General features: G+C 68.6%; 4 protein-coding genes and 1 long non-coding RNA gene across 5 annotated transcripts; 3 read left to right on the plus strand and 2 right to left on the minus strand.

The window, feature by feature from the left end:
• Positions 1–246: 246 nt before the first annotated feature.
• On the plus strand, positions 247–4,342 carry PAX4 (paired box 4). Its single transcript, XM_068189273.1, has 8 exons — positions 247–259; positions 708–838; positions 910–1,125; positions 2,181–2,262; positions 2,368–2,526; positions 3,068–3,150; positions 3,966–4,023; positions 4,275–4,342. Exons 1-8 carry the CDS (start codon positions 247–249, stop codon positions 4,340–4,342), a joined length of 810 nt encoding a protein of 269 aa, XP_068045374.1.
• A 1,395-nt stretch (positions 4,343–5,737) lies between these two features.
• Positions 5,738–8,941, minus strand: LOC137473535 (acrosin-like). Its single transcript, XM_068189287.1, has 5 exons — positions 8,768–8,941; positions 8,398–8,640; positions 7,970–8,229; positions 6,816–6,949; positions 5,738–6,475 (listed from the first exon to the last, which is right to left on the minus strand). The coding sequence occupies exons 1-5, from the start codon at positions 8,836–8,838 to the stop codon at positions 5,738–5,740; spliced, it is 1,446 nt and encodes a 481-aa protein (XP_068045388.1). The 5' UTR covers positions 8,839–8,941.
• Positions 8,942–11,141: 2,200 nt separating this feature from the next.
• On the plus strand, positions 11,142–14,321 carry GCC1 (GRIP and coiled-coil domain containing 1). The gene is made up of 2 exons (XM_068189302.1): positions 11,142–12,126; positions 12,684–14,321. Exons 1-2 carry the CDS (start codon positions 11,173–11,175, stop codon positions 13,965–13,967), a joined length of 2,238 nt encoding a protein of 745 aa, XP_068045403.1. The 5' UTR covers positions 11,142–11,172; the 3' UTR covers positions 13,968–14,321.
• A 2,836-nt stretch (positions 14,322–17,157) lies between these two features.
• LOC137473552 (uncharacterized) lies at positions 17,158–20,276 on the plus strand. The gene is made up of 10 exons (XM_068189308.1): positions 17,158–17,202; positions 17,684–17,904; positions 17,998–18,061; positions 18,693–18,833; positions 19,086–19,184; positions 19,378–19,433; positions 19,516–19,635; positions 19,725–19,767; positions 19,878–19,958; positions 20,028–20,276. The coding sequence occupies exons 1-10, from the start codon at positions 17,158–17,160 to the stop codon at positions 20,274–20,276; spliced, it is 1,119 nt and encodes a 372-aa protein (XP_068045409.1).
• Positions 20,277–23,558: 3,282 nt separating this feature from the next.
• Positions 23,559–24,224, minus strand: LOC137473551 (uncharacterized). The gene is made up of 2 exons (XR_010998867.1): positions 23,952–24,224; positions 23,559–23,850 (listed from the first exon to the last, which is right to left on the minus strand). It is a non-coding gene; the product is annotated as an uncharacterized lncRNA (long non-coding RNA).
• Between the last annotated feature and the right edge of the window lie 23 nt (positions 24,225–24,247).

Consider the following 24,247-nt stretch of genomic DNA (forward strand, 5'->3'; position numbering starts at 1 on the left):
CCGAGCCTCTCCAGAGCCCTGTGACCTCTTTTCCTGGTCTTTATCCGCTGTGCCTGGAGCACAGGGACTTCCCAATTGCCCTCAAGTGTTTCCATCCTCTGCGCCACGATTCCCGCCCTTGTCCCTTCTCGCAGCAGGGTCGTGGCAGAGCCCCGGACACCGGCGCTGATTTATCCGGCCCTGCACCTTCCCCCGTGTCCCACTGGGAATTCCCAGGCACCCACAGCCCCCTGAAGCTTCTCCACGATGCCTCACCGAGGTGAGGGACGCGGCGGCTCCAGGCGCGGGGTCCCGGTGTTTCCGGCAGGACTCGGGGATGTGCCGTGCCACCATTCCCTGCTCCGGCACAAACGCGTCCTCCCAGACACCGATTCACCCGCGGCTCCGCAGGGCCCTCCCTGCGGATGTCCCGGCCCCCGGGGACATCCAGCCCCGCAGCCTGTCACCCCCCCTGCCCTGCCCAAATTCGCCCCGGGCTCTTCCAGGGGGTGTTTTTCCTGCTTCCTGGGGCCGGCGCTCCCATTCCTTGCCTGCACCCACCCCCAGCATCGCGCCCCACGTCCCTCCAAACCCCAACTCCCCCTGCCCAGCCCCTCCAGACCCCCTCAGCTCCACCGGCCCTGGCCTCCTCCCCCAGTGCCGTCCTGGGCAGCCGGGAGGGCAGGACCGGCAGCCCCGCTCTCCCCCAGCCCTGTCGCGCTCCCCAGGGCCCAGCGGGGTGAACCAGCTCGGGGGGCTCTTCCTGAACGGCCGCCCCCTCCCCACGTGCAAGAGGCAGAGAATCATCGCGCTGGCGGCGAGCGGCGCCCGCAGCTCCGACATCTCCCGCAGCCTCAAGGTGCGCCCGGCCCGGGGCTGGGGGTCTCCTTCTCCTCCCAAATCCTCCCCGCGCTGAAGTTCTGCCCGCAGGTGTCCAACGGCTGCGTCAGCAAAATCCTGGGCCGCTACTACCGGACGGGGGCCGTGGGGCCCAAGGCTGTGGGGGGCAGCAAGCCCCGCATGGCCACCCCCGCCGTGGTGGCCAGGATCGCGCGGCTGAAGCTGGAGCAGCCCGGGCTCTTCGCCTGGGAGATCCGCCGGCAGCTGCACGCCGAGGGAATCTGTGCCAGCGGCGGCATCCCCAGCGTGAGTCCTGCCGGGGAGCCCCGGGGCTGCGGGAATTCCCGGGGCCGGGAAGGGCAGGGGTCTGACCCCACGGCCGGCGGGCGGGAGGGTGGCGGGAGGTGGGAATGGTGCGCGGGGAAGGGCTCGGGACAGTGGGGTGCAGGCCCCCGGGAAAGGGCTCGGGACAGTGGGGTGCATGCCCCCGGGAAGGGCTCGGGACAGTGGGGTGCAGGCCCCGGGAAAGGGCTCGGGACAGTGGGGTGCAGGCCCCCGGGAAAGGGCTCGGGACAGTGGGGTGCAGGCCCCCGGGAAAGGGCTCGGGACAGTGGGGTGCAGGCCCCGGGAAAGGGCTCGGGACAGTGGGGTGCAGGCCCCCGGGAAAGGGCTCGGGACAGTGGGGTGCAGGCCCCCGGGAAAGGGCTCGGGACAGTGGGGTGCAGGCCCCCGGGAAGGGCTCGGGACAGTGGGGTGCAGGCCCCCGGGAAGGGCTCGGGACAGTGGGGTGCAGGCCCCCGGGAAGGGCTCGGGACAGTGGGGTGCAGGCCCCCGGGAAAGGGCTCGGGACAGTGGGGTGCAGGCCCCCGGGAAAGGGCTCGGAGTGATGGGAAGGGTTCGGGTCCGTGGGAAGGACCCGGGAATGGGAAGGATCCGCAGGGAAGGGCTCGGTGCTTGGAGACACGCGGAGCTGGAGCGGGTGGGGAGGGGAAGGCAGATCGCTCCTTCCCAGCGGAAGCAGAGCCCCGACCGCCACCCCCGAGCCCGGCTGCCTCCTCGGGCCTCGGGACACCGCGGTGGCTCCGTGACAAGTGTCCCTGCTGGGCAGGGAGAGCTGTGCTTCCCAAGGGCAGACCCACCCTGCCGATGCCCCGTCGTGCCAATCGCCTCCCGTTAGATTCTGTCGGTCCCCGGGATTCGGGGGTCCTGGATCGCAAATAGGGAGCAGAAGAGCTCGGCCCCGGGCCGGAGAATCCCTGTCTCCGGAGAGCATCCCAGAGACATCTCCACCTCCATTCCTGTCCCCCCGCACCCCCGGGGGTCCCGTCCCCTCCCGGGCACATCCCCTCTCCCCTGCCCAGGTCTCCTCCATCAACCGCGTGCTCAGGACCCTGCCCGGCGACCTCCGGCTGGCAGCCGAGCTTTGGGACCCGCGGCCACGGGGTGAGCCTTGCCCCAAAGCCCGGACGCCTCCAGACCCTTCCCGGCCCCTCCGGGGAGCCCCCAGCACCGGGTCCGCCTCCAGCTTCTGCCCTTCTGTCCGCGCAGTGTCCCCTCCGGCCGCGCCCCCCGTCCCGCAGCCCCCCGCGGCCCCGGCGAGCCAGGGCTGCGCTCCCGGCCGGCGGCTCCCGCCGGGCCCCGGGCTCAGGAGCGGCGGCAGGAGCCGGACCGTGTTCTCCAGGCAGCAGGCGGAGGCTCTGGAGGAAGGTGCGCTCCCCGCGGGATGCCGGCTCCGAGCGGGACGGAGCGGGGCTGTTCCCCGGGGGGGAATGCCGCTTTCGGGGTGGGCTCGTTCCCCTGTGGGTGGCCCGGCCATCGCTGCGGGGTTCCAAACCACCCCAGAGCACCCCACACCGCCCCAGACTGCCCCAAACCACCCCAGAGCACCCCACACCGCCCCAGACTGCCCCAAACCACCCCAGAGCACCCCAAACCACCCCAGAGCACCCCACACCGCCCCAGACTGCCCCAAACCACCCCAGAGCACCCCACACCGCCCCAGACTGCCCCAAACCACCCCAGAGCACCCCAAACCACCCCAGAGCACCCCACACCGCCCCAGGCTGCCCCAAACCACCCCAGAGCGCCCCACACCGCCCCACACCGCCCCAGACTGCCCCAAGCCACGCCAGAGCTCCCCAGTTCGCTGGCCCCACGGTATGGCTGCAGACACGTCCTGGCACCTCCTGCCCGGGTGCCGGAGGTGGCTGCCCCGGCCCCACCCAGCTCACCCCGATACCCCGTGCAGAGTTCCAGAGGGGACAGTACCCGGACACCGCCACCCGGGAGAGCCTGGCCGCGGCCACGCAGCTCCCCGACAGCACCATCAGGGTAAGAGGGCACCCGCCTCGCTCCGAACGGGAGCGCGGCCGCGTCCTGGTGGCCGGAGCCGCCCGGAGGGGCCGCTGGCATCGGGGCCGCCAGTCCAGGGGGACAGGGAGCCCTCCTGCCTTCGGCGACATCGCCAAACCGCGCCACCGCTGCTGGCGGTCGCAGGGGTGGGGACGGGCTCTAGATGGTGGGAGCGACTCCCCAGGGCTGGGTTTGTCCTGGCTCGGGGGTCTCTCCATGGCACACCTGGCACATTTCATGGCATGCTCCCTGGCACGTACCCCTCACACATTCCTCCCAGCAGCTCCAGACCCATATCCCTGTGCCCCTGCCGAACCTCTGGGTGTCCGGGCAGTGCCAGCAGCGAGTCCCCGGTGCCAGGGCAGCGCTGCCTGTCCACGGGCACCCCGCAGCACGGCAGAGCACACATGAGAGCAGCCACGAGGGTCCCGTGCCCTGTGCCGGGGACGCGCCCGGAGCCTGGTGTGTGCTCCCAGCCCGTGAGGTGGGGAAGATGCAGGATCAAAGCCTTCCTCTGCCCAGCACCGTGCCCATTCCCGGGATGGAACCCCTTGTCCCTGTCCATGTTTGGGATCAGGACCCTTCCGATGCCCAGAATCAAACCCTTCCCTCTGCCCGTGCCCATGTGCATGCCTGGGATCAGGACATGGACATTCTTTTGCCCACGCCCGTGCCCGTGTCTGGGATCGACCCCCCTTCTCTGCCCGTGCCCCACGTGTCCCGGGGCTCAGAGCTGTGCCGGGGACCGTGGGACGGGCGGGGGACGGCAGCCTCAGCTCCCGCCCTCTCCCCAGGTCTGGTTCTCGAACCGCCGAGCCAAGTGGAGACGGGAGAGCAAGCGGCAGCTGGAGGCTGGCGGCGCAGGTGACAGCCCGGGGACCGAGGGGACGGGACGTGGGAGCCGGGGAGCTGCCGGCCGAGGGACCCAGGGGCGCCCTTGGGAGGGAGCGCGGCTGACATTTGGCGCTGGGACACAGGGGGTTGCTCCCCAGAGCCCCGCTGGGAGCTGGGGAGAGGACACGGCCGCTCCCCGTGCGCCCCGGTGAGCCGGGGCTGGGGCCCGCGCGGTGCCCGAGCCAGGACGTTGTCCCCGCCCGTGCCCACGCAGGCTCCTGGTGCGCCTGGATCCCGCCCGCTGTCGGTCCCGCCGCCGCAGCCGCCGCACGGGTAGGACATGGCCAGTCCCGGGGTGCTGGGGACACCCCAACAAGCTCGGGCACCCCCTGGAGCCCGCGTTCCCGTCGGGGAGCCCTGTCTGGAGCGTCCCGACCCTCTGCCGGTCCCCTCGGGGTGACCTGGTCCCGGAGCAGCCCAGGACGCCCTGGGACATGGCACTCTCTGGTCCCCACGCAGCCCCTCCCGGACACCCCCGCGGGCTCGGCGCAGCCCCTCCCCGGCCTCGCCACCCACCCGCGCCCCCCGGGCCCGCTGCACCTCTGCGCCTCCGGGCCCTGCGCCTGGGACGACGCTTGCTGCGGTACGAGGGGCCGGCCGCGGCCACGGGCAGCGTGGGAGCTGCCCGCGGGTGAGGGACCCCCGGCCTTCTGGGGCTGGGGGTCCCCTGGGTGTCCCCTCCCAGGGCCCGGCGGGCCGGGGGCGATGCCTGAGCCCCGTGTCCATCCCGCAGGTCTGGCTCCCGGCGGGAGCCCCGCGCCAGCGCCCTGGCAGCCCCTGGAGAGCCCCCCCTTCTCCCTGCTGCCCCCCGGGCTCACCCCGCTGCCGGCCTGGGGCCTGCAGCCCCGATGAGCCCCCGGTGCCGCCGCCCCGCACCCGTCCCCACGGCCCGGGGTGTCCCGGCCCTGAGGGGCCCTGGCAGGATGGGGGGCTCCGAGCCGGGAATTGAGGATATCCATGCAGGGCGGGCTTCGGTGGCAGCAGGGCCAGCAGGGCCGGGCCAGCCCGCGGCAGGTCCCTAAACCACCTCCAGGCACTGGTGGATCACGGAATCCAGGGTCCCTGACCCGTTCCAGGAGGGTCACCAGGCTCCAGCACCTTCCCCAGGGCCAGGACAGCTCTTTGGAGCCGCGATCCCGCTGGAGCAGAGGGAATGTCCCGGATCCAGGGATCCCAACTGGGACCGAGGGCACGGCGGGGGGAGTGGGATGAGGGGTCAGAGACACGAGCTGGTGACAGAGGGGACAGCCCTGGGTGGCCGCAGCAGCTCAGGGTGGCACCTCCCGCACCTCCGCGTCCCTCGGGGCTCCGGGCTGCTGCCGCTCCCGGCCGCTCCGTTATTAAAGCGCTTTTCCCGCTCCGCCCTGGCTCCTCCCGGCCTCCTCCCGAACCGGGCCAGCCCCGCTCGTTCTCCCTCCCGGCTCCCGGCCCGGCCCCTGCTCGCCCTGCCCGGCGGCGGAATTGGCGCAGAGACCGCGGTGCTGGGGAGCACGAACAGCGTTCTTTCAGCAGCCAAGGGAACTGCGGCACGGGGGGCGGCACGGGAGGGGCGGCAGGGACGGAGCGGCCCCGGGGCTGCGGCCGCCCCGGGCCCCGCGGTGGCGATGGAGCCGGGAGCGGAACGGGCCGGGGCCGCGTTCTGCAGCCGCAGCTGCGCCCGCTCCTGCTGCGGTCAGCCCAGCCGGTCCCTGAGGAACTGCAGGAAATCCCCGAGCAGGTTGCAGAACTGCACCAGGCTCTGGTACGGCACCGAGATCAGCAGAAGCCGGTCCGGTGCCGGTGCCGGTGTTGGCACCGGCTCCTCGGGCACCAGGGGGATGGCTGGCTCGGGTGATGGCTCTGGCACCGGCTCTGGCTCCGGCTCGGGCACCGACTCTGGCTCCTGCTCTGGCTCTGGCATCGGCTCTGGCCGTGGCGTCGGCTCTGGCTCTGGCATTGGCACTGGTGTTGGCTCTGTCGTCGGTTCTGTCGTTGGCTCTGGCACCAGCTCTGGCCCTGGGGTTGGCTGTGGTGCTGACGTTGGCTCTGGCGTTGGCTCTGTTACCGGCTCCAGCTCTGGCGTCGGCTCTGGAGTCAGCTCTGGCACTGGCACCAGCTCTGGCGTCGGCTCTGGCACTGGTGTTGGCTCTGTTTCTGGCTCTTGTTCTGGCCCTGGCGTCGGGGTCTCCACCGAAGTCGTGGTGACCTCTGGCTTAGGAGTCGGGGTGCAGTTCGGCTCTGGTGCCGAACCGGTTATGTCTGCCGGGCTCAGGCCCGTCTGGAGCAGGATCCAGTTGTAGAAGTGCTGAGTGGAGGTGTAGATCCCAGGGTGCCTGGCTCTGTCACAGCCTCTTCCCCAGCTGTTCAATCCCACCAGCCAGAAGTAGTCGGCTCTGTTGTCCTTGCAGACGAGGGGATTCCCGCTGTCCCCCTGTGGCAGGAGAGATGGCTCAGGGACTGTGGGGGGCTGCTGCCAGCCCCAGGGCTGGCTCCTCTCCCCCAATCCCGGGGCTGGCTCCTCTCTCCCAGGCCCTGCCAGGTCCTCATTCCCAGCACAGGTCAGGGGCTCTCCCATCTCTGCACATGGATCCCAGATGTGCAGAAGACAGATGTTCCAGGGTCACGTCTGCACTCTGGGTCTGCTGAGGGCACTGGATGGGCTTTGTGGGCAGGAACAGGCCTTGGGGACAAGGGGACATAGGACAGGGACCCGCAGGTAGGAGGGGAGGGGTGGAGAGCAGTCAGGCTGGGCTGTGTGTGGGGGCTCCTACCTGGCAGGTGTCAATGCCACCCTGCGGGTACCCAGCACACAGGTTGCCAGCATGAACGGCCCCCGCGTACCACCGGCTGCTGTTGCAGAGCTCCGTGTCCATGAGCTGGACCTTGGACTCCCGCAGAACCATGCCTGATCCCAGAACCATGGGAATAAGTCTCCAGCAGCTCAGTACCCATCCCTTCCCCTTCCCAGGCCTGTCCCTGCCCCTTCCCCAGGAGCGATGCTGTCCAGCTGTGTCCCTGCCCCTTCCCCAGGAGCGATGCTGTCCAGCTGTGTCCCTGCCCCTTCCCCAGGAGCGATGCTGTCCAGCTGTGTCCCTGTCCCTTCCCCAGGAGCGATGCTGTCCAGCTGTGTCCCTGCTGTTGGCCTGGGGAAGGGGCCAGACCCACCTCTGCCGAGGCTTCACAGGGCCAGCAGGAATTGTCTGGGGGAGCAGGGACCTTACAGCTCATCCCGTTCCATGCCCTGTCTTGGAGGGGACTCCTTCCCCCAGCCCGGGCTGCTCCGAGCCCGGCCCCGCTGACGTCCTGCGGCCGGACCCTGTCTGTGCCCAGTCCATGTCCTCAGGGTGCCCAGTCCGTGTCCCTGTCTGTGCCCAGTCCGTGTCCCCAGGGTGCCCAGTCCGTGTCCCCAGGGTGCCCAGTCCGTGTCCCCAGGGTGCCCAGTCCATGTCCCTGTCTGTGCCCAGTCTGTGTCCTCAGGGTGCCCAGTCCGTGTCCCCAGGGTGCCCAGTCCGTGTCCCCAGGGTGCCCAGTCCATGTCCCTGTCTGTGCCCAGTCCGTGTCCCCAGGGTGCCCAGTCCGTGTCCCCAGGGTGCCCAGTCCGTGTCCCTGTCTGTGCCCAGTCCGTGTCCCTGTCTGTGCCCAGCCCGTGCCCCCGGGTGCCCAGTCCGTGTCCCTGTCTGTGCCCAGCCCGTGCCCCGGCGTGCCCAGTCCATGTCCCCAGGGTGCCCAGTCCGTGTCCCCGGGGTGCCCAGTCCATGTCCCTGTCTGTGCCCAGTCCGTGTCTCTGTCTGTGTCCAGTCCATGTCCCTGTCTGTGCCCAGTCCGTGTCCCTGTCTGTGTCCAGTCCGTGTCCCTGTCTGTGCCCAGCCCGTGCCCCCGGGTGCCCAGCTCGCCCTTGGAGCACACATCCTGTTGGGGAGCTCACCTCTGGCAAAGTTCCAGCCGGCGATGTAGCAGGATTTCAGCTCCGAGACCCTGAGCGAGGCGTCGGGCACGCAGCCCAGCTGGATGTAGTCGCTGCATTCCACGGGCTGCTCCAGCTCCAGCAGGGCGATGTCGTTCCTGGCCGTGGCAGCCACGTAGTGCTGGTGCACCAGGAGCCTCTGGATGCGTCTCACCGCAGCCTCGGGGCCCATCTGAGTCAGATCTGTGGCCCCCATCACCACCTTCCACATGGAGATGCCCCTGGGGAGTAGATGGACAGAGGGGTGACAGGGAGCAGAGCCACGGGCTGCAGCAGCCCGGCATTTCCCGGCCTTCTGCTTCCCGAGGCGGACAGGGAAGCGGCACGTGGTGCTGTGAGCCGGGCACCTGGCCCTGCTCTGGGGACACCTCTGTCCCTGCTGATCTTACCCGGCCCTGGTGAAGCAGTGTGCGACCGTGAGCACCCACTGGGAGCTGAGGAGGACACCCGAGCACATGTGCCACGTGCCGTTCTCCCAGGTGGCCTGGATGCTGACGATGCCGGGCCAGGCCCCTGGCTGGACGCCGGTGCCGCCCACAACACGGGACGTGCCAGCAGCAGAGGTCATGGAGTCGTAGTCGAGAACTGCAGAGCTGTGGTCAGAGGCCAAGGGCCGGAGCCCGCAGGTGCCTCTGGAAGCACAGAGCCATCACTGCCCTGCTCGGGGACAGCAGGGACAGGGACCCCGAGGGGCTCCTCTGTGCCCAGGCTGTGCCGGGGAAGCCCCCGAGTGTCCCCGAGCCCCCCGGGGCCACTGACCTGCAGGTGTCCCAGGTGGCCCACACGGGCCCGGCCAGGGCCAGCAGGACGAGCAGCCCCAGCAAAGCCATCGGTGCCAGCGCGGGTGGCAGAGGCAGGGCAGAGCTGTCCCCTCTGGTGCCACCCACGGCCCTGGCGGTGCCCGCGGTGCCACCAGGCCGGGGTGATGTCACAGAGGGTCGGATCCGTGTGCGGGGCACGGCGGGGAGGGGCAGCTCGGTGTCACAGAGCCGTGGAATGGTCTGGGGGCAGCGCCCCAGAGCACCAACGTGGGGTCAGACTGGTCAGACCCTCCCGGCACCGGGCTGGGCAGGAGCAGCTGGAGCGGCCCTGGGAGAAGGGATTGGGGGTGCTGGGGGTGAGAGCTGACCCAACGCAGAACCCCCCAGCCCCGGGCTGAGCCCCAGTGTGGGCAGCAGGGCAGGGGGATCCTGCCCCTGTGCCCCCGCAGGTGAGAGCCACCTGCAGAGCTGCCCCAGCCCTGGGGACACAGCAGCAGCACCTGGAGCTGCTGGAGAGAGCCCAGAGGAATCCATGGAGCTGCTGCAGGGCTGGAGCCCCTCGCATCCCAGGGATCCAGGCTGGGAGAGCTGGGAATGTTCCCCTGGAGAGGAGAAGGCTCCAGGGAGAGCTCAGAGCCCCTGCCAGGCCTGAAGGGGCTCCAGGAGAGCTGGAGAGGGACTGGGGACAAGGCCTGCAGGGACAGGACACAGGGAATGGCTCCCACTGCCAGAGGAGTGGACGGGGTGCACGGGGGGACACGGGGACACGGGGGGACACGAGGGGACACGGGGAGAACATGAGGGGACACGGGGGGACACAGGGGTACACGGGGGACACGGGGGGACCCGGGGAGAACATGAGGGGACACGGGGGGACACGGGGGGACACGAGGGGACACGGGGGGACACGGGGAGAGCACAAGGGGACACGGGGGGACACGGGGGACACGGGGAGAGCACAAGGGGACACGGGGGGACACGGGGAGAGCACAAGAGGACACGGGGGGACACGAGGGGACACGGGGGGACCCGGAGAGAACATGAGGGGACACGGGGGGACACGGGGGGACACGGGGAGAACATGAGGGGACACGGGGGGACACGGGGGGACACGGGGAGAACATGAGGGGACACGGGGGACACGGGGAGACAAGGGGGGACACGGGGACACGGGGGGACCCGGGGCACTCCAGGGGACACACGGAGGTACAGAGGACCACCCCGCTGTCACCGGGCCTAAAGGCCACGCCCCCTTCCTGACCACGCCCACACCAGCGACCACACCCCACGGGGACCCAGCTGTCCCCTGGCGCTCAGGCCACGCCCCGCGCCATCAGACCACGCCCCCATCGCCCCCGGACCACGCCCACGCCGCGCTCCGCGTCGCGCGCGGAGACCGCGCCCCTTGCGGGCAAAGCCACGCCCACTTCGAAGCAGCACGCGCGCACGGCCCCGCCCCGCCCGTGCAGCCCCGCCCACAAATCGCCTTATATGGGGCGTGACACCGCCCCCCCCCGTAACGGTCCCTTTGCCCCGCCCCCCGGCGGCTTCCGGCGGAAGTGGCGGCGCGGCGGAACCGGCTGGGGGTGAGGGGGCCCGGCGCACCGGGCGGTCCGGGGCGGTGAGGCCTGTGGGGCCCGGGGCGTCCGGAGGGATCCGGGCGGGAGCCTGGATGGTCCCGAGGGGGTGCCGGTGGGGGGCCCGGCTGGTGTCCGGGGGTTTAGAATGGTGTCCGGGGGGTCAGGGTGGGAGCCCTGGAGGGGAGTTCAGAGGGGTGTCCTGAGGGTCAGGGTCATGTCCCGAGGGTCAGGGTCATGTCCCGGGGGTCAGCGTCATGTCCCGGGGGTCAGGGTCGTGTCCCGGGGGTCAGGGTCGTGTCCCGGAGGTCAGGGTCGTGTCCCGGAGGTCAGGGTCGTGTCCCGGGGGTCAGGGTCGTGTCCCGGGGGTCAGGGTCATGTCCCGGGGGTCAGGGTCGTGTCCCGGGGGTCAGGGTCGTGTCCCGGGGGTCAGGGTCGTGTCCCGGGGGTCAGGGTCGTGTCCCGGGGTCAGGGTCGTGTCCCGGGGGTCAGGGTCGTGTCCCGGGGGTCAGGGTCGTGTCCCGGGGGTCAGGGTCATGTCCTGGGGGTCAGGGTCATGTCCCGGGGGTCAGGGTCGTGTCCTGAGGGTCAGGGTCATGTCCTGAGGGTCAGGGTCATGTCCAGGGGGTCAGCATGGGAGCCCTGGGCTGGCCAGGATGCGGGTCCTGGGGGTTCAGGATGGTGCTCCTGGGCCGGGCACGCTCAGGGTGGTGTTGGTGGTGTTTGCGGCCCCTTTGGTGTCCTGCTGGGCCCAGGGCGGTGCTCCTGCCCGTCCCAAAGGTGCCTTTTCTCCTCGCCCTGCTTCCCCCCCCCAGGTCCCCCCGCCATGGAGAAGTTCGGGATGAACTTCGGGGGCGGCCCCAGCAGGAAGGAGCTGCTGGAGACGGTCGAGACGCAGAAGCAGCAGCTCCTGCGCTTCCAGGCGCGCCTCAAGGACGTCGTCCGCGCCTACAAGAGCCTGCTGAAGGAGAAGGAGGCGCTGGAAGCCAGCCTGAAGGTGCTCTCCGTGTCCCACGACGGCGGGGACCTCGCGGCGCCCCCGCCCGCAGCCGGGGACTCCCCGGACGACCGGAGCTCGGAGCACAGCGAGGACAGCGCGGGGACGGCCGCCGGCGCGGACGCCGCGACCGCTGTGACCGGCGCCAAGGGGGACGAGGAGGACAAACCCGCGGCCGCCCCTTCCCAGGGAGCCGAGGAGCCGAGCGGCCCCGAGGGCGGGGAGCCCTGCGCCGCCGGCGAGCCCGAGCGGCGCCTGCAGCAGCTGAAGGCCCAGCTGGCCACGCTGACGGGCGCGCTGGCCACGGTGACGCAGGAGAAGTCGCGCATGGAGGCCTCGTACCAGGCGGAGCGGCGGCAGATGAAGCAGGAGCTGGAGGAGGCGGCGGGGCGGGCGCGGGACGAGGCGGCGCGGCGGGACGCGGAGCTGCGGCGGCTGCGGGAGCAGCTGGCCGAGACCCGCGCCCGCCTGGTCGCGCAGCAGCGCGAGCGCGAGCGCGAGCAGGGCGACCACGGGCTGATGCTGCGCGAGCTGCAGGAGCTGCTGCGCGCCGAGCGGGAGCTGCGCGAGTCCCGGGAGGCGCCGGGCGGCCCCGCCGAGCGGGCCCAGGGCTACGAGCAGCACGTCCAGCAGCTGAGCCAGGAGCTGGAGGAGCTCCGCAGGGAGCTGCAGGCCGCGCGGGAGGAGAACGGGAAGGCGGACCCGCGGATCCAGGAGCTGCAGGAGGAGATGGCCGGCCTCAAGAACCACTTCCAGCTGCAGCTGGTGCAGGAGATGAAGAAGGTGATGGCTGGCTGGGAGTGAGGGTGGTGCCCGGGAACTGGGGCACGGTTTGGGGCTACAGGAGCCGAATCCCCTCTCCCAGTCTCTCAGAGTCCAAAGCATCCTGGCTCGGATTGATGGGATGACAGTCCTGGGGAACAGCTCTCTGTGGGATGTACCCAGGGAGTGGGGCTGGAGTCAAATTCCCCTTCCCAATCCCTCAGATTCCAGGAGGTTCAAAACAAATGGCACAGGTGCCCAGAGCAGCTGGGGCTGCCCCTGGATCCCTGGCAGTGCCCAGGGCCAGGCTGGACCCTGGGGCTGGAGCAGCCTGGGACAGTGGGAGGTGTCCCTGCCACGGCAGCCCCGGAGGGGCTCTGAGGTCCCTTCCCACCTAACCCATTCCAGGATTCCAAACACAAATCCCTGGAATGCCAGGACAGGGAGGTCTCTCAGGCAGGGTTCCTGGGGTGGGGAGGGCCCCTCGTTGGTTTGGAGCAGAGCAGGGGCCCTGTGTGACCCCCGGCGAGTCCCCGCGCGTCCCCGCGCTGCCCTAACCCCGCCGTGTCCCCGCGCAGACGGCCCAGGCCGAGGAGCAGCTCCGGCAGCGCTCGCAGCGGGAGGAGCGGCGCGTGGCCGAGCTGGAGGCCCAGGTGGCCCAGGTGTCCGAGCTGCTGGGCACCTACGAGAAGGCCAAGCAGAGGGACCAGGGCACCATCCAGAGGCTCAAGGACCGCGTCGTGCAGCTGGACCTGGAGAACAAGACCTTGGCCATCGCCGCCTCCAGCCGCTCCCTGGGTGAGGTCGCCGTGGAGGAGAACACCCTGGACGTGAGCGCGCTCAAGGAGAAGATGGAGAAGCTGCAGAAGCTCCTGCAGGCGGCGGCCGGGAAGGGCCCGGCGGGGCCGGAGGCGGAGGAGCCGCGGGAGCCGGAGCTGCCGCCGGGCAGCGGGGACAGCAACGGGGACAAGGCCCCGGGCGGGCACTGCCAGCAGGAGCTGAGGCAGCTCAAGGAGGAGTTCGAGCGCTACAAGGTGAGGGCGCAGCAGGTGCTCAAGAGCAAGGCCACCAAGGACATGGGCCTGGCCAAGGAGCTGGAGGAGGCGCGGGAGCAGCTGGCGGAGCTCCAGGACAAGCACGTGCTGCTGCAGCTGGCCGTGGACGACGTGGAGAAGCAGCACCGGCAGGAGCTGGAGGCCAAGAAGCAGGAGCTGTCCCAGCTGCAGCAGCTGCACCGGCAGGAGCTGGAGCGGTGCCAGCTGGAGTTCCGGGAGCGGGCGCTGCGGCTGGAGGAGGAGATGCACAAGCAGCGGGACCGGGCGCTGGCCGTGCTGGCCGAGAAGGACCGGGAGCTGGAGCAGCTCCGCGCCCTCACGCTGCCCCACGGCCCCAAGAGCTGCCGGGACGGCGGCCCCGGGGACGCTCCTGCCCAGGGCTCCTCGGAGATCCTGCCGCAGGCGCTGCAGCTGTGCTCCGGCTCCGAGCCCACCTTCTTCCTGTACGCGGAGCAGCTGGCGCGCAAGGAGGTGGAGATCGCGGCGCTGCGCAAGCACAAGCACCAGCTGGAGGTGCAGCTGCACCAGCTCCAGGGCAGGGCCCTGGCCGAGGAGGACAAGCACCGGGAGGAGGTGGCGGCGCTGCGGGGCGAGATCCAGAAGAATTGCCGGGATAAGAGCAGGGAAGGAGCCAACCTGGAGTACCTGAAGAACGTGGTGTACCGGTTCCTGACGCTGCCGGACGCGCGGGGCCGGCAGCAGACGCTCACGGCCATCCTGGCCATCCTGCACTTCAGCCCCGAGGAGAAGCTGAGCATCGCCAAGAGCTCGGCCCACGGCTCCTGGTGGCTCCACGGGAAGAGATGAGGGCTGGATTTTATTCCCTTTTCCATAAGAGCTCCTTCCCGAGGACTGACCAAAACCTCATCCCAACCACGCCGGGGTCTCTCCGGGATTTGGGCTCCAGTTGGTGTTTTTAGCACTAATTTGCAGTGTGGTTGTGCCAAGTTTTCCAGCCCCAAAGCCTTCGTGGTGGGAATTTACTCCGAGTTGGGACTTGATCTGAAAACCGTGGAATTGAAGATGATGAGGTTTTTTAAAGATGATTTAAAAACAATCCCTACCTGCCAGGCGTGGCATCGAGTGGAGTTCACTTGGATCTTCAAGCTCCAGCCAGGCTGGTGACTCAGGAGATGAAAGGGAAGGTGGGAAGCACTTTAGGTGGAGCTAAAATAGCACCAGGCCGTGGAAAGCTCAGGAAGATGGGGCTCAGTGCAGGAAATCTTGGGCATTTCCCCCTAAGGTTCTTTTCCAGAGCCTAATTTAACCATTGGATGCAGCTCCAGGCTCATCCAGCGGCTCAGGCTCTCCTTCCTTCCCAGGGATCCTCTCTGGGTTATCAGGGATTCTAGGAAGGAGAAAGAATCTCCCTGTGGATGATTCCCATCCTGAGGGTGTTGTTTTCCTGCCCCACATTTGGAATTGAGTCCTGGCTGCTAAAGCTCAGCCCAGAGACAGGGATAGGTCTGGATTAACGCCCCAGCGGGTCTTGGAGCCGAGTCAAGAGCAGGTTTGGGAGCAGCTCGTGGTGCTGCACTGCCCAGAGAGCCTTGGGAAGGATCGGCCACTCCTGGCACTGCCAGGGACAAGGACAGGGACATGGAGCTTCCCTCCTTTGCTCCTTGTCTGTCCTGCTCCTGTCAGCAGCCAAACTCCCTGGATTCCACTCTGGCCAGTGCAGCCCTTGGTGCCGATTTCTCCTCAAAATATCCTCAGGGAAAACGTGCCTGGGACAGGGCAGAGCCTGTCCCTGCTGAGAGGGGGACACAGCTGGGGGATGTTCCCTCCATCCAGGGATGTTCCCACGGGGAACAGCGGGATCCAGGTGCTGCCCTGATGGGAGAGTTTGTCCCAGGAATGTTTGAAACGCTGCTGAAGAATGAAAGTGCTGGCGAGAGCCCAGTCCCTGCTCCCAGTTTGGAAGTGTTGAATCAAGGGGTGCCTCTGGAGTGGCAGGGGTGGCTCCAGCTCTTTCCCTGGAGCCATTCCCACAACTCCAAAGGGAGGTGGAGCCTCCTCCTGCTGTGCCTTTGCTGCTCTGGCTGAGGGGATGGATCCCTGTTCTCCCTCTGCTCCCGCAGGATGGAGTGACCTGGAATGGATCCCAGGGGTGGTGGGGACCCAGCAGGGCAGAGGAATGGGGTGGGACCCAGCTGGGAGCAGGGGGACAACGTGGGGGCACAGCTTGGAGCAGGGAATCAGTGTGGGATCCGGCAGGGAGAGCAGGGAATCAGTGTGGGATCCGGCTGGGAGAGCAGGGAATCAGTGTGGGATCCGGCTGGGAGAGCAGGGAATCAGTGTGGGATCCGGCTGGGAGAGCAGGGAATCGGTGTGGGATCCGGCAGGGAGAGCAGGGAATCGGTGTGGGATCCGGCTGGGAGAGCAGGGACAAGGTGGGATCCGGCTGGGAGAGCAGGGACAAGGTGGGATACGGCTGGGAGAGCAGGGACAAGGTGGGATCCGGCTGGGAGAGCAGGGACAAGGTGGGATACGGCTGGGAGAGCAGGGACAAGGTGGGATCCTGCTGGGAGAGCAGGGACAAGGTGGGATGCAGCTGGGAGAGCAGGGAATCAGTGTGGGATCCGGCTGGGAGAGCAGGGACAAGGTGGGATGCAGCTGGGAGAGCAGGGAATCAGTGTGGGATCCGGCTGGGAGAGCAGGGACAAGGTGGGATCCGGCTGGGAGAGCAGGGACAAGGTGGGATCCGGCTGGGAGAGCAGGGACAAGGTGGGATCCAGCTGGGAGAGCAGGGACAAGGTGGGATCTGGCTGGGAGGACCCAGATCCATCCCGGTGCCCTCTGGCAGAGGAAGATGAGGAAGTTGCTGCGGGGGAGCATCTCCAGGAGTGCCCAGCTCCGTGTCACTGTCACCCTCCTGCAGCTCCCAGTGCCATTCCTTCCTGTGCTCCCCTCCAGCCCCTCTCCATCCCGCTCCCTCGTTCCCTCAGACCTTCCCCCACATTCCTCCCTCCCTCTTCCCTCTCTCCCTTCTGCCAATATCCCTGAAATAAAGGTAAAATGCCTGTTTGTGGGAACTCTGGTGGCTCATGGGGGCTGGTGGGCATTGCTTGGGGATTTTTGGTGGATGTTGGAACATCCTTGGGTTAAAATGATCACAAAATTGTTAAATCCCTTGATTTCCTGAGGTTCCTGGGAGTGTGAGAACGGGAATGGTGCATTCCTGCACCTGCAGACGTGGTGTGGCAGCTGAGTGGATGCAGAGGAGTCTGGCACTGAGAATCCCAGGATGGCTGGGTGGGATGGGAGCTCAGAGCCCCTGCAGTGCCACCCCTGCCATGGCAGGGACACCTCCCACTGTCCCAGGCTGCTCCAGCCCCAGGGTCCAGCCTGGCCCTGGGCACTGCCAGGGATCCAGGGGCAGCCCCAGCTGCTCTGGCAATCCCAGCCCAGCCAGGAATTCCCAATTCCCAAGATCCCATCCATCCCTGCCCTCTGGCAGTGGGAGCCATTCCCTGTGTCCTGTCCCTGCAGGCCTTGTCCCCAGTCCCTCTGCAGCTCTCCTGGAGCCCCTTCAGGCCCTGGCAGGGGCTCTGAGCTCTCCCTGGAGCCTTCTCCTCTCCAGGTGAATATTCCCAGCCCTCCCAGCCTGGATCCCTGGGATCTGAGGGGCTCCAGCCCTGGAGCAGCTCCATGGATTCCTCTGGGCTCTGCAGCAGCACAAGGAGCTCCCGGCTGCTCTCCCAGCGCTGTTCCTTCATTCTCGGTGTGCCCAGGGGCATCCGAGCGCTCATTTGGGCTCTCCCGCGCCGGGGGCTGATCCCTCCCCTCTCCCGGGGCTGGCACGGCGCCGGCTGCTCCTCTGGGAAGCTCCTGCCGCCCCGGCCGGGCAGGTTCCTCCGGCTGCGCCGTGGCCGTGTCCCACAGCTGGGCGTGGAGCGAGTCCGGGCAGCAGCGGCGGCGGGAGCCGCTTCCATTCCATCCATCCCGGGCTGCGGCCGGGAAGAGCCGGGAAGGCTCCGGGCTCCGACCGCCGGCCATGGCCAAAGCACAGGAACAGCCCCCGGCCCTCTCGGATACCCAGGTAAAGGCGTGCGGAGCGCTCCGGAGGGCCGGGAGAGGCTCAGCTGACCCCTGCGTTCCCATTCCAACAAATCCTGCCCGAGGGAGCTGCCCCCGCGCGGGATTTGGGCCAGCGCTTTGGGGACCCGCCCAAGGTGGCACGGCCACCAGCAAGGAAGGGTGACAGCCGGGCAGGGCTTTCGCTGGGGCCGGGGCGGCTCTTCCCTGGCTCCTGCCCCGCTGTTCCCGGCGGAATCTCGGGCCAGGGCTCCGCCCGGTCCCGGCGGCCGCTCCGGTTCCTCGGCGGCGGCTCCAGAGGCGCCGTCGGGAGCCGCTCCCAGCGCGGCCGCGGGCGGGACGCGGCTTCTCGGCGCTCCCCAGCCCCGGGTGAGGGGAAACTTAGGAGGAGATGCCAGCGGGAAAACTCGGGCGGAAGAATCAGGGAAACCCCGCCACGTGCAGCCACCGCCGAGGGGCTGCTGAGCCGGCCCTGGCCCCTCCAGTCCCCCACCAGCGACGGGAAACGCCTTTGCTGCGGTTCCTGGGCACGGCTTCGGCCAGGGGTGGCCGAGGGACACAGTCCTGCCGTGCCCAGGGTCCCACATCCCACTCCCCGTGGGGGCTCGGGCTGGCCCCGCTCCCGGCCGGCCGAGCCCGCGCTCCCCCCGTGCCTCCCGCAGGTCCTGGTGCTGACGGGCTTCGCCCTCCCGGCCGCGCTGCTCAGGTGGGTTCTGTCCCCTGTCCCTCGCCCTGGGCTGGCACCTGGGGGTGGCAGCGGCTCTGCCGGGACGTTCATCACCCGCCCCGTCCCCTGCAGCGTCCTGGGCAGCGGATCCGTCCTCGCTGTCACCTCCTGGCAGGGGCGCTGCTGTCACATCCAGGTGAGTGCCTCTAGCTTGTGGCAGTGTCACTGCTGCCACATCCAGGTGAGTGCCTCTAGCTTGTGGCAGTGTCACTGCTGCCACATCCAGGTGAGTGCCTCTAGCTTGTGGCAGTGTCACTGCTGCCACATCCAGGTGAGTGCCTCTAGCTTGTGGCAGTGTCGCTGCTGCCACATCCAGGTGAGTGCCTCTAGCTTGTGGCAGTGTCTCTGCTGCCACATCCAGGTGAGTGCCACTAGCTTGTGGCAGTGTCACTGCTGCCACATCCAGGTGAGTGCCTCTAGCTTGTGGCAGGGGCGCTGCTGCCACATCCAGGTGAGTGCCTCTAGCTTGTGGCAGTGTCACTGCTGCCACATCCAGGTGAGTGCCACCGGCTCCTGGCAATGCTGCCATATCCAGGTGAGTGTCCCCGGCTCCCAGGGACACAGGGCTGGGTCTGGCCCCAGCTAAGCCCGAGTCAAAGCCGAGCCAACACCGGGTTTAAAGCACCGGGCGGGGGACAGGAGGTGCAGGATGCCCAACACCCGGCACTCGCCCCGGCCCCCGGGAGCCGCCCGGCCCAGCCTGGGAAGGGCCGCGGGAGCTGCCGGGGGCTGCTGCCAGCAGAGCTAACGCCGTGCCCTGTCCCCAGCTGCGCCCCCTGTTCCTCCTGGCCCTGGCAGATTTCCTGGGTGCCGCGGCGCTGCTGGGCACGGGAACCATCCCGCTGCTGCCGGCCTCCCTCTCCGTGCCCGCCTACGCCGCCTGTCCCTACGGGCGGATGCTGGCCACGGTAAGGGGACACTGCTGGGCACAGCTGGGCCCTGTCTGCGGCTGGAGTGTCCTGGGGACGCTCTCCTGGGGTGCCCTCCTCGGGAGGAACCGGGACAGGTCTGCCGGGGGCCGGGGTGTGGAGCACGAGGAGGGAATGGTCAGGGGGAATGGGGGTGTCGGGGGGCAGAGGGAAGGTGGAAGGTGCCCTGGCTGCGCTGGACACAGCAGGATCCCCGGTCCCTTTTCCTCTCCTCTCCCCCCTCTCTCCCAGACCTCCTACGCCGTCTCGTTCCTCATGGTCGTTGTTTACGCGTACGAGTCGCACCGCACCGTCCTCGGGGGGCGAGCCCGGCCCCCGGCAGCGCTGCAGGTCCGTGCCTCGCCCGGGCACAGCCGGGAATCGCCCCGGCCGCACACGGCCCTGTCAGGACAAGGGAGCAGCGGGGCGATCCAGGGCAGCCCCTTTCCCCGGGAATTCGGGGTTCCCCCGGTCCTGGCGGAGCGGGGCGGACCCTCGGCTGCGGCCGCCCCTCCAGCCCCGGCTCACGGCGGTTCTCCCGCAGGAGCGGAGCCGCTGCCTGGAGAGCGCCTGGCAGGGAATTCCCTACGTCCTGGCCTGGTAGGTGCCCGCCGCCGGGCCCGCCCGGAGCGCCGCGGCCGTGCCGGGCTGCCCGGGGCTCTCACGCCCATCCCTTCCCCAGGCTGGTGCCGCCGCTGACGCTCCTGGCGCGGCTGCTCGCCCGCGGCCCCTCCGCCGCCGCCACCGCGCCCGTGGTGCCCTGGGCCGGCTCCAACGACACCTTCAGCCTTTACTGCTCCAGGTACGGCCCCTCCGTGCCCGGGGCATCGCTGCAGCCCCCGGGACACCGGGGGAGGCTTTGGGACCTCCAGCACCGCTCTGTCCTTGCAGCTGCCTCCTCCTGATCCACCCGAACCAGGACATCTGCTCCCAGGTGGGCGCTGCCCCTCCCTCGCTGCCACCCTCCCTCCCTGCGGGGCCGGGGGCGCTCCGGGGCCGCGGGGGTCGCTGGCCCGGCCCCGCTCATTTCCCGTTGCCTCCCAGTCCGGCGGGGACGAGAACGCGGGGCTGGAGGAGAAAATCATCTTCCTGCTGTACCTGCTGCTGGTGCTCGGCTGCTGCTCGGTGAGGTCCCGGCTCGGGGGGACGCACTGGGGGTTCCCAGCGCCCCGCTGACCCCCGGACGCCCCCCAGCTCCTGTACCGGCGGGTGCGGCTCCGGTGCCGGGGGAACGCGGCGCTGCCGCTGCTGAGCCTGGACAGGGACGGCGGCTTCGGGGGCAGGAGCGGCCGCAGCGTCAGCAAAGCCTCGCTGTACTTCCAGCTGGTTTTCCTGCTCTGCTGGACGCCAGGCAAGGCCAGGGGGGTGTCCCAAAGCCCCCGAGCCCTGCAGGGTCACACTGAGGGTGTCCCAAAGCCCCCGAGCCCTGCAGGGTCACACTGAGGGTGTCCCCGAGCCCTGCAGGGTCACACTGAGGGTGTCCCAAAGCCCCCGAGCCCTGCAGGGTCACACTGAGGGTGTCCCCAAGCCCCCAGCCCAGCAGGGTCACACTGAGGGTGTCCCCAGCCCAGCAGGGTCACACTGAGGGTGTCCCCAGCACCTCCAGCCCTGCAGGGTCACACTGAGGGTGTCCCCAGCTCCCCCAGCCCTGCAGGGTCACACTGAGGGTGTCCCAAAGCCCCCAGCCCTGCAGGGTCACACTGAGGGTGTCCCAAAGCCCCCAGCCCTGCAGGGTCACACTGAGGGTGTCCCAAAGCCCCCAGCCCTGCAGGGTCACACTGAGGGTGTCCCCAGCTCCCCCAGCCCTGCAGGGTCACACTGAGGGTGTCCCCAGCCCTGCAGGGTCACACTGAGGGTGTCCCAAAACCCTGCAGGGTCACACTGAGGGTGTCCCCAGCCCTGCAGGGTCACACTGAGGGTGTCCCACCAAGGAATGTCCTTCTGTGTCCCACCCACAGCCTTCCTCCTCACCATCCTGTCCTTCACCAGCATCAGCCCTGCCTCACTCTTTGTCCTCTACGTGTCCACAGTGAGTAAAGCCCCTTTTCCAGGGCTCCCAGGTTGGACATTTGTCCCCATCCCACGTGGGAGCTGTGACAGAATTGGGGACACCCCGGGCGGGGTGAGGACACGGCCCAGGGCCCAGCGTGGCTCTTCCCACTGGATTTTGGGTTGGGATTTCACCCCTTGGCTCTTCCCAGGGCCTGGATGTGCTGTAATTGGCCACACCAAGAGGAAAATCCGCCCGTGTCCTGCGCCACCCTGCCTGGGCTGTGCCTGCAGGGACCGGGAGCCCTGACCCTCTGTCCCTGTGTCCCCAGGCCCTGAGCGTGTCCCTGCAGGGCTTCCTGCACAGTCTGGTCTACGGCTGGACGAGGGAGAACTTCCGCCGGGAGGTGCTGGCCCGGAGCCCCTCGCTGCAGAGCCCGGAGGGGCTCAAGGCTTTCTACGACGATTCCCTGGGGGCTGCTCCCTGAGCTGCCACCTCATCCCGTTCCCTGGGGGCTGCTCCCTGAGCTGCCACCTCATCCCGTTCCCTGGGGGCTGCTCCCACCTCATCCCGTTCCCTGGGGGCTGCTCCCTGAGCTCCCACCTCATCCCGTTCCCCGGGGCTGCTCCCACCTCATCCCGTTCCCTGGGGCTGCTCCCACCTCATCCCGTTCCCCGGGGCTGCTCCCACCTCATCCCGTTCCCTGGGGCTGCTCCCACCTCATCCCGTTCCCCGGGGCTGCTCCCACCTCATCCCGTTCCCCGGGGCTGCTCCCACCTCATCCCGTTCCCTGGGGCTGTTCCCACCTCATCCCGTTCCCTGGGGCTGTTCCCACCTCATCCCGTTCCCCGGGGGCTGTTCCCACCTCATCCCGTTCCCCGGGGGCTGTTCCCACCTCATCCCGTTCCCCGGGGGCTGTTCCCACCTCATCCCGTTCCCCGGGGCTGCTCCCACCTCATCCCGTTCCCTGGGGCTGTTCCCTGAGCTGCCACCTCATCCCGTTCCCCGGGGCTGCTCCCACCTCATCCCGTTCCCTGGGGGCTGCTCCCTGAGCTCCCACCTCATCCCGTTCCCTGGGGCTGTTCCCACCTCATCCCGTTCCCTGGGGCTGCTCCCACCTCATCCCGTTCCCGGGGGTTGTTCCCACCTCATCCCGTTCCCTGGGGCTGCTCCCACCTCATCCCGTTCCCGGGGGCTGTTCCCACCTCATCCCGTTCCCTGGGGGCTGCTCCCACCTCATCCCGTTCCCTGGGGCTGCTCCCACCTCATCCCGTTAGCGGGGGCTGCTCCCACCTCATCCCGTTCCCTGGGGCTGCTCCCACCTCATCCCGTTCCCGGGGGCTGTTCCCACCTCATCCCGTTCCCTGGGGGCTGCTCCCACCTCATCCCGTTCCCTGGGGCTGCCCAAAGCCCCGTGGGGACTTGCACATTCCCAGCAGCTCGGGGAATCCTGGAATGGTTTGGGTGGGAAGGGACCTCAGAGCCCCTCGGGTGCCACCCCTGCCACGTCAGGGACACGTCCCACGGCTCCCGGTGTCCCGGCAGGATCCCCTGGATGCAGCCCCTCGTGCCTGGAGCGGTTTGGGGAGGGCACAGGTGGGGCTGGGCAGGTCCCACAGCGCTGGAGGCACCTGCAGCCCCTCCCTGCTGGAGACCCCCCAACTTCCACAGATCCACCGGGAAGGAGTGCAGAATCCTGGAACCACAGAGGCTGGGGTGGCACTGGAGGGGCTCTGAGGTCCCTTCCCACACAAACCATTCCAGGACTGTGGGATATTGGGCTTGCAGGAGATGGGGTCTGGCCTCCTTGGGAGAATGCAAAGCTGAATACATCCCTGAGGGAGAATTCCTGAAGGAGGAAGTTGGTGGAGTCCCCACTCCAGGAGGGATTTCAAAGCCCTGTGCATGTGGCACTTGGGGACACGGTCAGTGGTGGCCTTGGCGGTGCTGGGAATGGTTGGACTCGATGGGCTCCAAGGTTTTTCCAACCCGAATGCCTCTGTGATTCTGTGATTCCGTGCCTTGGGAAGGGCAGAGGGACACACAGCCACCCACAGGTGCTGTGAACCCTCTGGAAAACCGGGATGGCCACGAGTGACCAAGAGCAGGGACAACCATTCCCAGCCCAATAAACCTCCCCAGCCTCCAAACCAGGCCCCAGTTTGGCTCCAGGGTTTTTTTTGGACTAAGATTTCCTACTTTACAGGAGTGCTCAGGGCCTGCACGGACACGCCTGGGATACGTAAGGATTCACACCATCCCAAAGGATATTGCTCAGAACTCCTTACTCCAGCAGGGCCAGGGGCGCTGAGAGACCCAGCAGCCTCCTGCAGCTCCTGCCTGGCTCCAGAGGGGAAATTCAGGAAGAGTTCAGCCCCCTCTGAACCCCTCCCAGCCCCGAGATCGGGCAGGGACCGCTGGAAACAGCGCAGCTTCCACTGGGAGCACTGGGAGCTGCCCCAGCTCAGGGCAGGAGCAATCCAACAATCCTACCACGTGCAGAGGTGCTGGGTTCGACCCCGCCAGGCTGCCACATCCCCCACAAACCCTTTTTTGAGGCTAAAATTCTGTCCCTGGATGGACGCCATGCCCTGGTGGTGCAATGCAGCTTTGGAGTACCAATGCCCTGGTTCCAGCATTCCCGCGGCAGGAAGGGGATCCCAGGCACGGGAGCTGCCTCCGGAGGCAGGGGCAGAGCAGCAGGGCCCATTCCAGCTCGGCACAGGCTGTGGAAATCAGCTTCTCCAGGTTTTATTGGGAAGGGGCTGGCAGGAGCTCTCCCAGTGCCTTGGGCAGAGCCCCAGCCCCGCTGTGTCCCTGGAGCTCAGGCTGGGTTTTCAAGCAGAATAAATGGGATTTGGGGCCAGCTCCTCCCAGCAGCCATTCCCAGGCACTCCGGGGAGCTCTGATCCCTGTGGATGCTCCAGCCTCTCCTCTGGCTCTGCTCTGGAGAAACAGAGCAGCAATTGTCCATGTCCAGCAATTCCTCCTCCTGCTCCCACCGGCTGTCCAGGGGCAGGGATGGTACTGTCACCTCCTCACGGTCCCCAGGAGCTGCCCCGAGCACAGGGATGGTACTGTCACCTCCTCACCGTCCTCAGGAGCTGCCCTGAGCACAGGGATGGTACTGTCACCTCCTCACCGTCCTCAGGAGCTGCCCTGAGCACAGCCCCCTGCAGGGCTGCTCCTGCTTCTCCCGGGCGGGACGGGGCTGCGGGAACGCCGAGGATCCAAGCACGGACAAGGACGAAGTGTCCGGGCGGGCCCCCCACGCCCGGAGCCCTGGGGTCCCTCCTGCCCTGCCGGTGCCGCCCAGGGGCCAATTCCGCAGGGACAGCCCCAGCCGGGCTCCGGGAGCAGCGCCCGGCTCCGCCCGTGCCCCCGCGCCATCCCGGGCCATCCCGGCCGGAGCCGGGCAGGAGCT

The sequence above is a fragment of the Anomalospiza imberbis genome, chromosome 5, assembly GCF_031753505.1.
Source record: "Anomalospiza imberbis isolate Cuckoo-Finch-1a 21T00152 chromosome 5, ASM3175350v1, whole genome shotgun sequence".
Classification (NCBI taxonomy): domain Eukaryota; kingdom Metazoa; phylum Chordata; class Aves; order Passeriformes; family Viduidae; genus Anomalospiza; species Anomalospiza imberbis.

Bases quoted from the DNA above. Each gene is read 5' to 3' on its own strand.
- PAX4 (XM_068189273.1), top strand. The intron at 839-909 runs GTGCGCCCGGCC...TTCTGCCCGCAG, and splicing joins ACATCTCCCGCAGCCTCAAG to GTGTCCAACGGCTGCGTCAG. The intron at 2,527-3,067 runs GTGCGCTCCCCG...TACCCCGTGCAG, and splicing joins GGCGGAGGCTCTGGAGGAAG to AGTTCCAGAGGGGACAGTAC.
- LOC137473535 (XM_068189287.1), bottom strand. From the start codon at position 8,838: ATGGCTTTGCTGGGGCTGCTCGTCCTGCTGGCCCTGGCCGGGCCCGTG. The intron at 8,641-8,767 runs GTCAGTGGCCCC...CTGTGCTTCCAG, and splicing joins GCCACCTGGGACACCTGCAG to AGGCACCTGCGGGCTCCGGC. The intron at 6,476-6,815 runs GTAGGAGCCCCC...CTCCTGCCACAG, and splicing joins GTGGCATTGACACCTGCCAG to GGGGACAGCGGGAATCCCCT.
- GCC1 (XM_068189302.1), top strand. From the start codon at position 11,173: ATGGAGAAGTTCGGGATGAACTTCGGGGGCGGCCCCAGCAGGAAGGAG. The intron at 12,127-12,683 runs GTGATGGCTGGC...GTCCCCGCGCAG, and splicing joins TGGTGCAGGAGATGAAGAAG to ACGGCCCAGGCCGAGGAGCA.
- LOC137473552 (XM_068189308.1), top strand. From the start codon at position 17,158: ATGGCCAAAGCACAGGAACAGCCCCCGGCCCTCTCGGATACCCAG. The intron at 17,905-17,997 runs GTGGGTTCTGTC...CGTCCCCTGCAG, and splicing joins CTCCCGGCCGCGCTGCTCAG to CGTCCTGGGCAGCGGATCCG. The intron at 19,959-20,027 runs GTGAGGTCCCGG...GACGCCCCCCAG, and splicing joins TGGTGCTCGGCTGCTGCTCG to CTCCTGTACCGGCGGGTGCG.